The sequence below is a fragment of the Myxine glutinosa genome, chromosome 2 (genome assembly GCF_964187855.1).
Source record: "Myxine glutinosa chromosome 2, kmMyxGlut1.1, whole genome shotgun sequence".
In the NCBI taxonomy this organism is placed as follows: domain Eukaryota; kingdom Metazoa; phylum Chordata; class Myxini; order Myxiniformes; family Myxinidae; genus Myxine; species Myxine glutinosa.
This window is the reverse complement of record NC_136262.1, coordinates 196,763,497-196,777,967: the sequence shown is the minus strand read 5'-3', so window position 1 is coordinate 196,777,967 and position 14,471 is coordinate 196,763,497. Positions and strand designations below refer to the sequence as shown.

The window sequence follows — 14,471 nt, the reverse complement described above, 5'->3', positions numbered from 1 at the left end:
GTCAGCGGCCTGGTCCGCTGCCACCCGGGCATAGTCGATGCCGAGGTGGACTGCGTGGGCGACGGCCTAGGAAAGGCAATCCACCACCGGGTTGTCCTTCCCCGCGACGTGCCGGATGTCCGTCGTGTACTCGGACACGGCCGAGAGGTGACGCTGCTGCCGGGCCGACCACGGCTCGGTGACCTTGCCCATCGCGAAGACCAGCGGCTTGTGGTCGACGAAGGCCGTGAACGCACGGCCCTCGAGCAGATGGCGGAAGTGCCTGACCGCCAAGTGAAGCCCGAGCAACTCGCGGTCGAAGGTACTGTAACGGCGTTCGGGCGGGCAAAGCTGCCGGCTAAAGAACGCCAGCAGTTGCCAAGCTCCACGCACCCATTGCTCGTGCACCGCACCCACCGCGTAGTCCGAGGCGTCGGTGGTGAGGGCGATCAGCGCATCGGGCGCCGGGTGCGCGAGCATGGTGGCATTAGCCAAGGCGAGCTTCGCGCCCGTGAACGCCGCGTCCATCTGCTCGGTCCAGGTGACGTCGCCTTTGCCCGGCTTACCTCGGAGAGCTTCGTGCAGGGGGCGCAGGAGCTGGGCGATACGGGGCAGGAACCGATGGTAAAAGTTCACCATGCCCAGGAACTCCTGCAGCCCCCTGATCGTGCGGGGGTGCGGAAACCCCTTCACCGCCTCCACCTTGGCCGGCAGGGGGACGGCTCCGTGCCTGGTGACGCAGTGCCCCAGAAAATCGAGTTCAGCGATGCCGAACTGGCACTTTGCGGGGTTCACAATCAGGCCATGCTGGCCCAGGCGTTCGAAGAGCGTGCGGAGGTGGTGTAGGTGCTCTTCGCGGGACGCGCTGGCGACGAGGATATCGTCCAGGTAGACGTATACAAAATCCAAGTCGCGCAGGATGCTGTCCATCAGCCGCTGGAACGCCTGAGCCGCATTCTTCAGACCGAAGGGCATCCGCAGGAATTCGAAGAGTCCGAACGGCGTGATGACCGCCGTCTTCGGGACGTCCTCCGGCCTGACGGGGACCTGATGGTAACCGCGTATGAGGTCCACCTTCGAGAAGAAGGACATGCCCGCCAAACGGGCGGAAAAGTCCTGAATGTGGGGGACGGGGTAGCGGTCGGGGGTGGTGGCATCATTGAGACGGCGATAGTCCCCGCACGGTCGCCATCCCACGCCGGGCTTCGGCACGATGTGCAGCGGCGACGCCCAAGCACTCTCCGAGCGCCGAACGATGCCGAGTCGCTCTAGGGTAGCGAACTCCGCTTTTGCTACCGCCAGCTTTGTCGGCTCGAGGCGGCGTGCCCGGGCGTAGACCGGTGGCCCAACGGTGGGGATGTGATGGGCCACCCCGTGCTTGACGGCCCCCGCCGAGAAGGTGGGCCGCGTGAGGGCCGGGAAGCCGGCGAGGAGGTGGGTGAATTCGTCCGCTGCCGGAAGCATACAGATCAACGTGGCCGGAACCGAACCATTCCACAAGCTGCTCGGTGAGCCGCTCAGTGGGCTGCTCGACGAGCTGGGCAGCGCACAAGCGAGCGAGCTGAACGTCTCGGCCTGGACAAGACGTCTGTGCTTTACGTCGACCAGGAGCCTATTTGCGCACAGGAAGTCCGCGCCAAGCAATGCCATGGGCACGTCGGCGGTGACGAACGACCATCGGAAAACCTGCCCTCCAAACCGCAGAGAGAGGCAGCGTTTTCTGTACGTACGGATGGGCGTCCCGTTTGTGGCAAGCAGCGCGGGGCCCCCGCCCGCGGCGTGCTTGTCCGACGTACCGGCAGGAACGACACTCACCTGCGCGCCTGTGACGCACAGGTAACGGCGCCCGGATAAGGTGTCCATGATGAACAGCAGGCTGTTTGAACGGCCGGCGCTCATTGCCACAATCGAGCGCCGGCCCGGGCGTTTCCCGACCTGTCGAAGGAGCATGGTGGATGACACTGTCGAGCCTCGTGGCCGAACCTGGCGTGGAACCGGCACCAGGTGGTGGAGCTGGAGGAGCGCGGCTGGCTCTGCCAGGCCGGTGGATCGGGCGGTTGTCCCCGCGGTGGCGGTTTTCACCACGGCGGTGGGCGGGGCGTGGCGGCAGCCACGAGGTGCATATCAGCATGCTGTGTATGCTGTGGAAGCTGATGCTGTGGATCAGCATCGGCCTCGGGATCCAAGAGGTGGGCCGCACCGACTCTCGCCCGCGTGTCCGAAGCCGCAAAGTACCTGTCCGCCTCGGCGGCCAATGCTCGGGGTTCCGTTAGCACGGTCCCGGCCAACGCGAGGCGTACCTGTGCTGGAAGTTGGCGACGGAAAAGCGCCCGGAATAGAGAACCAGGGGCTTCGTCGCCCAACAGTGACAGCATATGGTCCATTCGGACCGACGGGCGCGTGTCGCCGAGCTCGGGGAGATCCAGGAGGCGGTCGGCCCGTGCGTCCTCCGTGAGGCCGAATGTGGCTAGGAGCAGCCGCTTGAGTGCCTCGTACTTGTGGCCGTCCGGTGGGTGGCGAAGGACGGACACAACTCGAGCGGCCGTGCCGGGCCCGAGGGAGGCGACGACGTGGCAGTAGCACATGTCGTCGTCGGTGAGGCGCCGAAGCTGAAACTGGGCTTCGGCTTGGACGAACCAAACTTCGGCCTGGGCCTCCCAAAATTCGGGAAGTTTCACCGACATCGCGTTGTTGGCCATGGCAATGGCGTCGTGTTTGGAAGGATCGCTACGGCAGATCCAACGTCGAGGGTCACCAGTAAAGCGCGGTGTTACGCACGCTACTTGTAAGCAAGGAGGAAGCGGCCAACGCGGTAATTTGTAAGAGTCTTTATTCAAGAGCTCACTGTAACACTGAGCTGCTCAGGGCTGCGCGCCCCGTGTATATCGTGAGGCCACGCCTCTCTCCCGGGCGTGGCCCACCCCCACTTGGTGTGCGGGGTGATGTCACCACGTCTGTGCTTTCGTGTCCGCCACACTCTAATATAATTGTTGCATAGATCACACTCAATACATTTCAAACTGATCACACTAAGCATTGTCCCTGTCAAATTATGACGTCATAATTATGGCACCAATGACGTCATCATCAACAACACCTATTCCCCATATGGAGTTCTTTACAATGAGCGATGTTTCCATTTTTTCCATGCAGCGGTTTTGGAGATATAGAGCTGCAACATTTTCCGGTTTTTCCAAGATGGCGCCTGTACCACATGACCTATGACGTCATGATTATCATTAAAAAATTATACAGGAGCCGCACATATTCTGAAAATGTCGTGTCCATAGGTCTAACAGTTGCAGAATAATTTTTGTTTTATTCATACTGATCAGATCAAGCGTTGTACTTGTCGAATTATGACGTTATAATTAAGGCACCAATGACATCACCATCAACATATACTATTCCCCATGGTGAGTACTTGACAATGAGCCATGTTTCAATTTTTTCCATTGAGCGGTTTGGGAGATATAGAGGTGTAACGTCTTTCCAAGATGGCGTCCGTACCACGTGACCTATGACGTCATAATAATTATGAATAAATTTTTTTTACAGGCGGAGGCGCTTCTATGGTAAAATTTCGTGTCAATCGGACCAACGGTTGCCAAGCAAATGAATTTTAAAAATGCAGACACGTATTGCACACGGCACACGTGCGCACCCGAATGCTTAACCCCGAAATTTTCGCTTTGCGAGCGCAGGGTAATGACTAAACTGATTCCACCCTCAGCTGTGTCATTCTTCATCCTTCACACAAGCAGACCGCAGCCTTTTCCCTTTCTGCAGATGTTGATGGAATCAGGAGCTGGTCCAATACTTGGAATATGTCTTTCAATCCCGACAAATCCCACACACTCACCCTGTCTCTCTGAAAGGACCGTCTGACAAACCTTCCCATCTATTTACTAAGAAATCCATTTGAAGAGGTTCAGTCGCTCAAACTTTTGGGTCTTGCCATTTTCTTGGGCAGAACATATTTCCAAGATGGCCTCCAAAGCCAGCTTCTGACTGGGAATCCTTTGTCATGCAATGTTTTTCCTTGGCCAGTCTGAACTTTTGAGATCCAACAACGCCTTCATTCACAGCTTGATGGAGTACTGCTCTCCCCTTTGGGCTGGTACCCCTACTTCAAACTTTGCCCTTCTTGATACTGTGGAAAGCAAGGCTCTCTAAATCATTGGAATGTCGCATGACGAAGCTGATGTCTATGTCTGTTTCTGTCACATCACAGGCAGGTTGGTGGCCTTGGTATTATTCATCTAGCTCTGCACTGGTCTATTGGCGTAAACACAGCGCATGCGCAAAAGGCCTCATTTAGCATTGAAACGTCATTTCGGAAATCGCCTCATTAGTCATTCATAATCTTTCATCAGAGATTGACGGCCACAGCGACATAGTTCGCGTCTGTCCGATGTTTACGTCTTCCGCATCTTCGAAGAAAAATAATAAAAGACAATTATTTATTTTACTTGAGGGGCGTTAAAATAAAATATACAACTAATAAAGCCTTCATCGACAGAACAGGTCGTGGGACGAAGAGGTTTCGATCTGTCATTAATACAGTTACTCAGTGTGAACGTTCCACCATGAACGCGGCGACGGTGTCAGGTGCTTCGTTCAGCGTCCTCGCCTTCGAGATGGTGGCGGGCCTGGGCGACAGCGTAAGTGGGAGACGTGAAGATGGATTTTGAATGTGTTCAAACGTACACCGAGATGTAGATTGACCGAGTGGGTACATCGATGTTGGAGATGGCAAGTCGACTTGTGATCTGGTTGTATTTGTAAAGATCGTGTGCCTGAGCAACTTTCCCATTGTTGTTATTGGTGGTGTGGTGGTGTTCCAGTTACTGTTTGCTGTTTCAAAATTACTTAACTGTGTCGTGTTTCGATACCATGGAAACTGACAGCCGGCATGTTGTCCTCAACATACTCCATGATGCAACACCCTGCTTGCACAGCACTAAAATGGTGGTTTTCAGTTGGGACTTTGGGACATTTCATTTGTTACCACCTGTTATAGTGAAATGGTGCCACATCCATGTACCTGCACACCTGTGTTTGCATCGGTCATACTAAACACCGTCCGGAGACGCCTTTTTAGCAAATGAACACTTTTTAACAGTCGGAACTGCTGCTAATCTCAATTCTACAGTTCAAAGTTGGGTCAGAGTGGAGTAAGTGCGGGAGTGCTTCTGGTGTTGTCCACGATAGAAAGTTTCCTGTGAGGCTGAGGATGAAGATTTCCAAAACGGTACCAAGACCGGACTGGTTCTCTCGTATGGAGTGGAGTCCGTGACCATGAGAAAAGCAGAGGAGGGATTTCTGCAGACTATGGAAATGTGGATGTCGACAGGGTTTGTATGGATCTCTTCGAGGGAAAGGATTCTGAGTAATGGACATTGGTAAAAAGGCACGTCTACATCGGTTGGGGTATGAGGGATAAGGGGGATGTGGTCAGACAGACCTTGATTGTGGATGCAGTTGGCAGCAGGAGAAGAGGAAGACCAGGAAGAGGAAGATTTATTGAAATCGAGTCGCACAAGTCCCAGGCACACGAGCAATTAACGTATTAGTTATTGAATCGTATAAAGTATAAGTATAAAGTTTACTCAAGCATAGTATAAAGACCAAGCCATCGATCTGGTCTTACCAAGATGAATGCAGCGCAGACCAGAACATGGTTAGTTCAGAACGTGTAATTCTCTCCTCACACACAAAGAGCGTTCGACTATATATCCAGCACGCATTAGATCACCACACCCCAGAATCCCCCTCTTCTTCTTTTTCTTCTTCTTCTTCTTCTTCTTCTTCTTCTTCAGTTCACGACACCAAGATTAAGGTGGAGAAAAACATGAGAGGATTTTCAGGATAGAAGGGTTGTTCAGACAGAAAACTCGTGTGACCGAGACTACTAGAAGGTGGGATTAAATGAGACCATGAAAGTAGTAGCGATCGCATTTTGACTCCTCCATGAGCCTCGACCTTTCATAAATATATAAACTATAAAAGTATACAAAGCGAAACTGTAGAATTACTGATGGCGACTAAACGAAGCACATTTATTTTGAGATGCACCATCAATTGTAATGACGCATAAATATTCTGGGTGTTAAATGAGGAAAAACTGATTTTTGGTCCATGGCCAAATCCATAATCTCACTATTTTTCACAGGCAGGGTGATTCATCAATGTGTGTGTCGTCCCTTGGATGGACGTTAAACTGGGTGTCCCGTCTGGTGGCATTCGTTGTTGGATGTTAAATATCCCACGGCGTCCTTTGCGGAGGAAGCTGTCGCCAGCACTGTGGCCAAATTCCAAATTCCTGCCCTGACTTCCTGTGTTGGAGTGGCAACCAATCCAGGATTGTAACCCTAGCCAAGAACCTGCTTTGGCAGAACCGTCGCTCTGTATAGAGCATGGTACAATTGGTACATGATCTGATCAATTAATTGTGTAGTAATTATGTGAATTATCATTTGTGTGTGTAATCCTTTTGAGATTCATAGTGATAGGTCTGATAATAATGATGTGTAACAATCTCGGTTAAATTTGCTTATTGCAGCAACTGCCTGGAATATTGCAGCAACTGCCTGGAATATTGCAGCAACTAAAAGCCTGATGTTATTAAATTTGCTTATTGCAGCAACTGCCTGGAATATTGCAGCAACTAAAAGCCTGATGTTATTAAATTTGCTTATTGCAGCAACTGCCTGGAATATTGCAGCAACTAAAAGCCTGATGTTATTAAATTTGCTTATTGCAGCAACTGCCTGGAATATTGCAGCAACTAAAAGCCTGATGTTATTAAATTTGCTTATTGCAGCAACTGCCTGGAATATTGTAGCAACTAAAAGCCTGATGTTATTAAATTTGCTTATTGCAGCAACTGCCTGGAATATTGTAGCAACTAAAAGCCTGATGTTATTAAATTTGCTTATTGCAGCAACTGCCTGGAATATTGCAGCAACTGCCTGGAATTTGCTTATTGCAGCAACTGCCTGGAATATTGCAGCAACGAAAAGCCTGATGTTATTAAATTTGCTTATTGCAGCAACTGCTTGGAATATTGCAGCAACTAAAAGCCTGATGTTTGTGGTTTTGGCTGACAGGATAGCTATAGATTGTCATCCCAGTATTTCACAGGCTGGGCGATACATCAATGTGTGCTCCCCCCTCAAATGGTGGATTTTTAAGCTTGGCGTTCTTTTTGCCAGCATTACTTGGTGGACGTTAAAGATTCCACGGTGTCCTTCGCAAAGAGTAAGCGAGCTATCGCTGACACCATGAACAAATTCCAAATTCCTGTTCTGAATGACTGTTGGGAAAGCGATGGCAAACCACCCAGTATAGCGTTTGCCAAGAAACTGCTTCGGCAACACCGGTGCGCTGTTAAGTATCGTACATTGATGATGCTGGTGTGTAGTTATCGGCAAATTGGTGATAAATTTCCTTGGCACTCAAGTATTTACAGAAAGAAAACATTTGCCTTGTATTTTGCAGGTGGGCCTTCTCATGGGCGAGACGAGACAAGAAGTGACCAATGTCATAACAGATACACACATGGACAACATTGAACACAACATTGTTGTTGGTGAGAAATACGTCGTTTATGAAGTGTACGTGCCATTGTCAAAAGGTTTTTGGCTGCTATTTTACCTCCAAAATTAACCGCGCTTGTTCATTAATCGGATGCAGGACAAGGTCATTGGTAGACGTTGGCGTACTTTGATATGAATTACACGGACATTAGGTGACGAGGGGAAACCATAAATGGCATATGTGAACCTGAATTCCCCACACGAGCCAGGGGATAGAATGGGAATGCTAATGGGTCAAATAATGTACCTTATCCATCAATCAAGTGAAATAATTGTTTATTTGCAGTTTATCTGAAAGTGGCCTCCTGCCCCTCCAAGAGTTGTACTTTTTGGTCCGTGGCCAATTCCATATCTCGCAACTTCATTGAGTCTTCTTGCCTATCGCTCATCAATTCTAATGGCTCTCTTTTTCTTATGATACAGGTAGCTTCGTCACTATTTTACCTGCAGGTCCCCACTCAAAGATTCTAGGGAAATTACAACTATTCTTCAACTAACATGATGCTCTGTGTCTTTAACAATAAAGAAAGTCTGAGAAAACCTTAATTTATATACTCATGAGGGCTAGGCAAATAGTGCTGATGGCTACCCTGCAATCGTGTTGAATAATTGTACCCCTGAGCTTTTGCTCCAGCTCTTATTAGTCCCCTACCGGTGTACACCGGAGGGGACAATAGGTTTGCACGCCGTCCCCCCGTCAGTCCGTCACGGACTTTTTTTCTAAACTCTTAATGCTAATGATTTCAAACTTGGTACATGGATTCCTCATGATAAGTTACAGATCAAGTTCGATCTTCATGACGTTTCGATAATTTTTGACAAAGTTATGGCACTTTGTTTATTCTAGAGTTCTCCTCAAGCCGCACCGTGCCCTCAGCCTCGTCTCGCGAACGTCAACAGCGCAACACAGCACGTGCTTTCGGGAGGGGCGGAGCCAAGCCGAGCAACACATATATATATATATATACACACACATCGATCATTGATCGTGAACCGGAAAATATAATAAGTTACTGATATTTAGCGACTCGAAAGGTTCTTCATCAACAACTTATTTTCTCAAGCTTCTGCTGACCTGTCTGCAAGGTGTATAAATCGAAGTCCCGAGTGCGAATCACAGGTGAGCCCGTCCTGAGGTAATTAGCGATTGGGAACGATTCAGAACCTGTGGGTAAATAACCCTTCGTAATTTCCCCAACAGTTTTCCGGACGACAGACTGCCGGTAGGGGACGTGTATTGCAGCGCAATACTCAGAATGCTTGTTTTGCTGTAAAACTCTCCTATTCTCCAGGCATCTTCCCTCACCTTGGAAGCATGCACTTATCATTCCTTTACCTAAGAAAGTTGATCGATCCAACCCATCTAACTACTGCCTGAGGACCTTAACTTTGATCCTGTCTCAGGTTTTGGAAACTTATTACTACCATGTCATGTTTTTCCTGGAAAATTCAGCTCCACTGAGAAACCACCAAAATGGCCTCCATCAAGCCGGCTTCCCTCGTGATCTTGCTTATCTCCTCAAGATGTATAGCTTATCTCCTCGATGCTTATCTCCTCAATCTTATGGCCTTGATTGTCTTGGAGAGAGTTGCGTTGTTGCATTTGACATCTCCAAGGTCATGAGTGTGGTGTGCGAAGACCTTGCATAGCTGCCTCTCTTCTGGCACTCTTTCTCTTCTCATCACCTGGCTGAAAAGCTTCCGTTCTGAGCACTCCATTTCTACCTGTAGGGATGGTACCCTGCCTAAGAGGTTCCACATTCCTTCTTGATTTGTGCATCGCTCTATAATGTCACCCATCCTGTTTTTCCATTTTCTTGATGACCTTTTTGTAACAGAAAAACCCCATTCCCTCCTTTGCTGATGACTCCATTCTTCACTCTTTAATTAGTAGAAATCTCAGTAGCCTTCTTTCAAGTCACTTACTGCAACTAATATGAATACGCATTGCGTAGAGTGAGAGCTTTGTCGACAATAGTCAGTCGATCGAGTACGCAGCCCTCGCAAACATCTGTAGGCCAAGGCCTAGCTAGGCTAGGTTGTTTGATCTTGGGCTGCTCCTGGACTCTGTGTCCTTTCCTCCTGACAAGGTGGAAAAGTTTCTGTCAACCCTCGACTCTGATTCTGCAACTGGTCCTGACGGCATCAGCCCACGGGTCCTAAAATCATGTTCTTCTGCTCTTTCACTCCCTCTTTCTGTTCTCTTCACCCTCTCTTTTGCTCAAGGTCATCTGCCATCTGCTTGGAAATCAGCCAACATCACCGGTTTGTACAAAAAAGGTGCAAAAACAGATCCCAGCAACTACAGACCAATCGGCCTTCTCCCAATTATCAGCAAAGTCATGGAATCCATCATTGCTTCAGATATGAAATCTTTCCTCTTCTCCAATGGCTTGATCTCTGATCATCAATTTGGTTTCAGACCTGGTCACTCTACTCTGGACATGCTGCTTCTCAACAATGGATGGAGGTCCTCAACGCCAAACAGGAAATTAGAGCTGTCTCCCTTGACATTTCACGTGCCTTCGATACGGTCTGGCACCCTGCTCTGCTCACCAAACTCTCCTCCTTTGGTATCCATGGAAATCTCCACGCATGGCTGGCGGACTTCCTCTCTGGTCGTAGTCAACGTGTGGCCCTGAATGGGTTTCTCTCATCTCCTCTTCCTGTTCAGGCTGGAGTTCCCCAAGGTAGTGTTCTGGGCCCTGTGCTTTTTCTGGTCTTCATCAATGATCTCTCTGACTCTCTTGAAAATCCTCTCTATCTCTTTGCTGACGACTCTACTCTCTGTCGCTCCATTCCTCATCCCTCAGATCGGCAGTCTGCAGCCTCCTCACTCTCTGCAGACCTGGATAAAATCACAAGCTAGTCAAACATGTCTTTCAATCCTGACAAATCCCACACTCTCACTATGTCTCTCCAAAAAGACCATCTGGAAAAACCTCCCATCTGGTTTTCCAGATGACCTCCCATCCTCCCATCTGCGAACCCTGGCCAAATCACCTGGATTCATACCCGCCGTACAAAACAACATCAAGCTCACCCTGTTCAATACCCGGTCCCTCAACAACAAATGCCTCATCCTGAACGACTACATCCTGGAAAATAAACTGGACTTTCTCTGTCTCACTGAGACCTGGCAACAACCACTGGACTACTACACGCTCAACCTCACCACACCCAATGGATATTCTTACATCAATAAACCACGCTCGGAGGGCCGAGGTGGTGGAATTGCCGTTATTCACCGACAAGACATCAAGACCAACCTCATCTCCATCTCATCTGCTCCATCATTTGAACACCTGGCTTTTAAACTCTCTGGTCACACACAGTCAGTCATGGCTGTTGTCTACCGCCCTCCCAAACCACACCCATCATTCCTGTCTGACTTCTCCTACTTTCTGACCCAGCTATGTTCCCTCTCCCCCTCAATCCTCCTCCTTGGTGATTTCAATATCCACATGGACTCCACTGACTCCACGCTAACCACTGACTTCACTGATTTACTCACCTGCTTTAACCTCACTCAACATGTCAACTTTCCTACCCATAACCGTGGTCACATTTTGGACCTTGTCTGCTCTACTGGACTAATTTTGCACCATCTCTCTGGCTCCGACCTCACTCTCTCTGACCACCTAGCCATCACTCTGACCATCAACATCCCCACCCCAGCACCAAGGCATTATCGCACTATCAACTTCCGTAAGCTAAACGCTTTTTCACCTGCCTCATTCTCATCGACCCTCTCTGAAAAAATGTCCACTTCTCCCTTCGTTGACCTCCACACCCCTTCTGACCTCACTGACTACTACAACCACACTCTCTCTTCCTGCCTTGACCAAATTGCGCCTATAAAAACCAAAACAGTTTCTTTCACCCATTCTGCTCCCTGGTTTACCCCTGAGCTCCGCCTAATGAAAACTCGTGCTCGCCAACTTGAAAGACTCCGCAATAAAACAGGTCTCACAGTTCACTCCCAGGCCTACAAGGACCACATACAACACTATAAAGATGCCCTCTCCCGCGCCCGCTCCGCCTACTACTCTCAAATTATCCACTCTGGCTCCGGAAACCCAAAAGCACTCTTCTCTACAATAAACAAACTCCTCAGCCCCCTGAACACCACCACCCAGTCATTCACAATAGACAACTGCATCTCCTTCCTTTCATTCTTCCAACGCAAAATTGAAAACATCTACAACAGCTTGACCACCGCCGCACCCGCTCCCCCTCAAACCACCTGCCCCCCCTTATCCTGCCATCCCCTGTCTCAATTCTCCCCAGTCTCCCCTACTGACCTCTCTGAACTCCTCATCGGAATGAAAACTGCCACCTGCACTCTTGACCCCATCCCCTCCAGCTTTGTCAAGGCCTCCCTTCCTGCTCTTTCTCCACTTATCATTGCAACAATAAACTCCTCCCTGTCTACAGGCATCGTCCCACCATCCCTCAAAATTGCTGCTGTTACCCCCATTCTGAAAAAACCTGGACTAAACCCTGACACCCTAAATAACTTCAGACCCATCTCCAACCTACCCTTTCTGTCAAAGGTTTTGGAACGCGCTGTAGCCACTCAACTCAAGCATCACCTCTCTGCCAATAACCTGTATGAAACATTCCAATCCGGATTCCGGTCCAACCACAGTACTGAAACTGCTCTCCTCAAAATCACCAACGACCTTCTCCTCTCCTCTGATGCTGGCAACCTCAACATTCTCATCCTCCTCGACCTCAGCGCTGCCTTTGACACCATCGATCACACCATCCTCCTCACCCGACTTGAAACCACCTTTAACATTACCGGCACTGCCCTCTCTTGGATTAAATCATACCTCTCTGACAGACGTCAGTTCATCTCCATCAATAACTGCAAATCCCCCACTGCTCCCCTCCCCCAAGGTGTCCCCCAAGGTTCAGTTCTTGGCCCCCTCCTCTTTATCCTTTACCTGTCCCCCCTCGGTCACTTAATCCGCCGTCATGGTCTCCAATTCCACTGCTTCGCCGATGACATCCAGCTTTTCATCTCCACCAAGTCCATCTCCACCGCCACCCACTCTATCCTGACAAACTGCATCACTGAAATAAAATCCTGGCTTCAAATCAACTTCCTCAAACTTAACTGTGATAAATCTGAAATAATCATCATTGGCCCAAAAACGCTCACCAAGTCCACCCATAACTTTGCCCTCAACATCGACGGTTTCCCAGTGTCCACCTCCCCTCACATCCGGAATCTTGGCATCATCTTTGACCAAACCCTCTCCTTCGACAAATACACTAAACAGATCACAAAGACAGCCTTCTTCCACCTGAAAAACATCGCCCGTCTCCGTCCATCCCTCTCCTCTGTGGCTGCAGAAACCCTCATCCACGCCTTCATCACTTCCCGTCTGGACTACTGCAATAGCCTCCTTTATGGTTCACCCTCAACAATCACCAATAAACTCCAATACATTCAGAACTCCGCTGCCCGTCTACTCACCCATTCCCGGACCCGTGACCACATCACCCCCGTCCTTTACAAGCTTCACTGGCTCCCCATCTCCCAGAGAATCCAGTACAAAATCCTCCTCTTGACCTACAAAGCCCTCCATAACCTGGCCCCATCCTACCTGGCTGACCTCCTCTCCAGACACACTCCCACCCGCAACCTCCGCTCTGCTGGTACCAACCTCCTGACCCCCCCCCATCCGGACCAAATTTAGATCCTGGGGGGACAGGGCCTTCTCCATCGCTGCTCCCACCCTCTGGAACTCGCTACCTCACACCATCAGAGACTCCTCCTCACTCACCACATTCAAAACATCACTCAAGACCCACCTGTTCAACACTGCATTCAACATTTAACCCACAGCATCTAACCCCTGACTATCTCCTCTCCTTCTCCCTCCTTTGTGCTTTGAATATTTCCCTATTGATTCTTCTTTTTTTGCAATTGTCTTTATGTTTTGCTATGCGTTATGTTTTGCACTCTGTCAAAGCGTCTTTGGGCTTCCTGAAAAGCGCTATATAAAATAAATGCATTATTATTATTATTATTATCTACTGTCTCAACAATCCTCTTGAAGAGGTTCTGTCACTTAAGCTTTTGGGTCTCACTATCTGCCATGATCTTTCTTGGGAAAACCACATTTCCAAGCTGGCCTCCAAAGCCAGTCGCCGACTGGGCATCCTCCGTCGTGCGAAGTCCTTCCTTGGCACACCTGAGCTCCTCACCACATACAAGGCTTTCATCCGCAGCTCAATGGAATACTGTTCCCCCCTCTGGGCTGGTGCTCCTGCCTCACACCTTGCTCGGCTTCACGCTGTTGAGGCCAAAGCTTTCAGAATCATTGGAATCTCCTGCGATGTAGTCAACACCGAGGGCCTTTCACTCACTCACCGCAGACAGGTTGGTGGTCTTTCTGTCTTCTACCGACTCCTCTCCGGCCTTGCTCCCCCAGCTCTCTCTGTGCTCTGTCCCCCCAATATTCCTTCAGGTCGCACAAGATCTGCCTGCAACCCTCTTATGGTTAAACTGCCAAAGTCTAGGCTCTCTGCTCACCTTCACTCTTTCATTCCCCTTTTCTCCCGCCTCTGGAACAAACTCCCCCACTCCCTTCAATCCCACTCCTCCCTCCAGGTCTTTAAAACAGCTGTTCACCACCATCTCTTATCTTCCCCCATCGAAAACCTTGATCTTTTCTACCCCCGGTAATTCACCCCAGAGTCCTTGCAGTGTTCATATGTTTTATTCCTCTCCCACCTCCCTCCAAGTCCTCCCGATGTCCCTGCTCTCAAATGTTGTGTTTGTGTCCTTCCCCCTCTTCCCCCTCTCTCCCCATCTTGTCTGCCACTCCCCTTGTTTTTTGTGTTTTGTGTGTCGGTTTGTCTTTTTGTGTGATT

At 49.7% G+C, this 14,471-nt stretch overlaps 1 protein-coding gene across 2 annotated transcripts in view; it reads left to right on the top strand.

Moving 5' to 3' along the window:
- Positions 1–4,413: 4,413 nt before the first annotated feature.
- LOC137420962 (BRISC complex subunit Abraxas 2) overlaps positions 4,414–14,471 on the top strand; it is a 41,878-nt gene continuing 31,820 nt past the window's right edge. Inside the window, exons 1-2 of one of the 2 annotated variants that reach the window (XR_013622433.1) lie at positions 4,414–4,643; positions 7,483–7,573. Coding sequence is in view for 1 of the 2 variants with exons in the window: in XM_068106518.2 (XP_067962619.2) it covers positions 4,569–4,643; positions 7,483–7,573 (166 nt within the window). In the remaining variant the exon portion in view is untranslated. The remainder of the gene's footprint in view (positions 4,644–7,482; positions 7,574–14,471) is intronic. The other variant, XM_068106518.2, reaches the window with a different exon arrangement.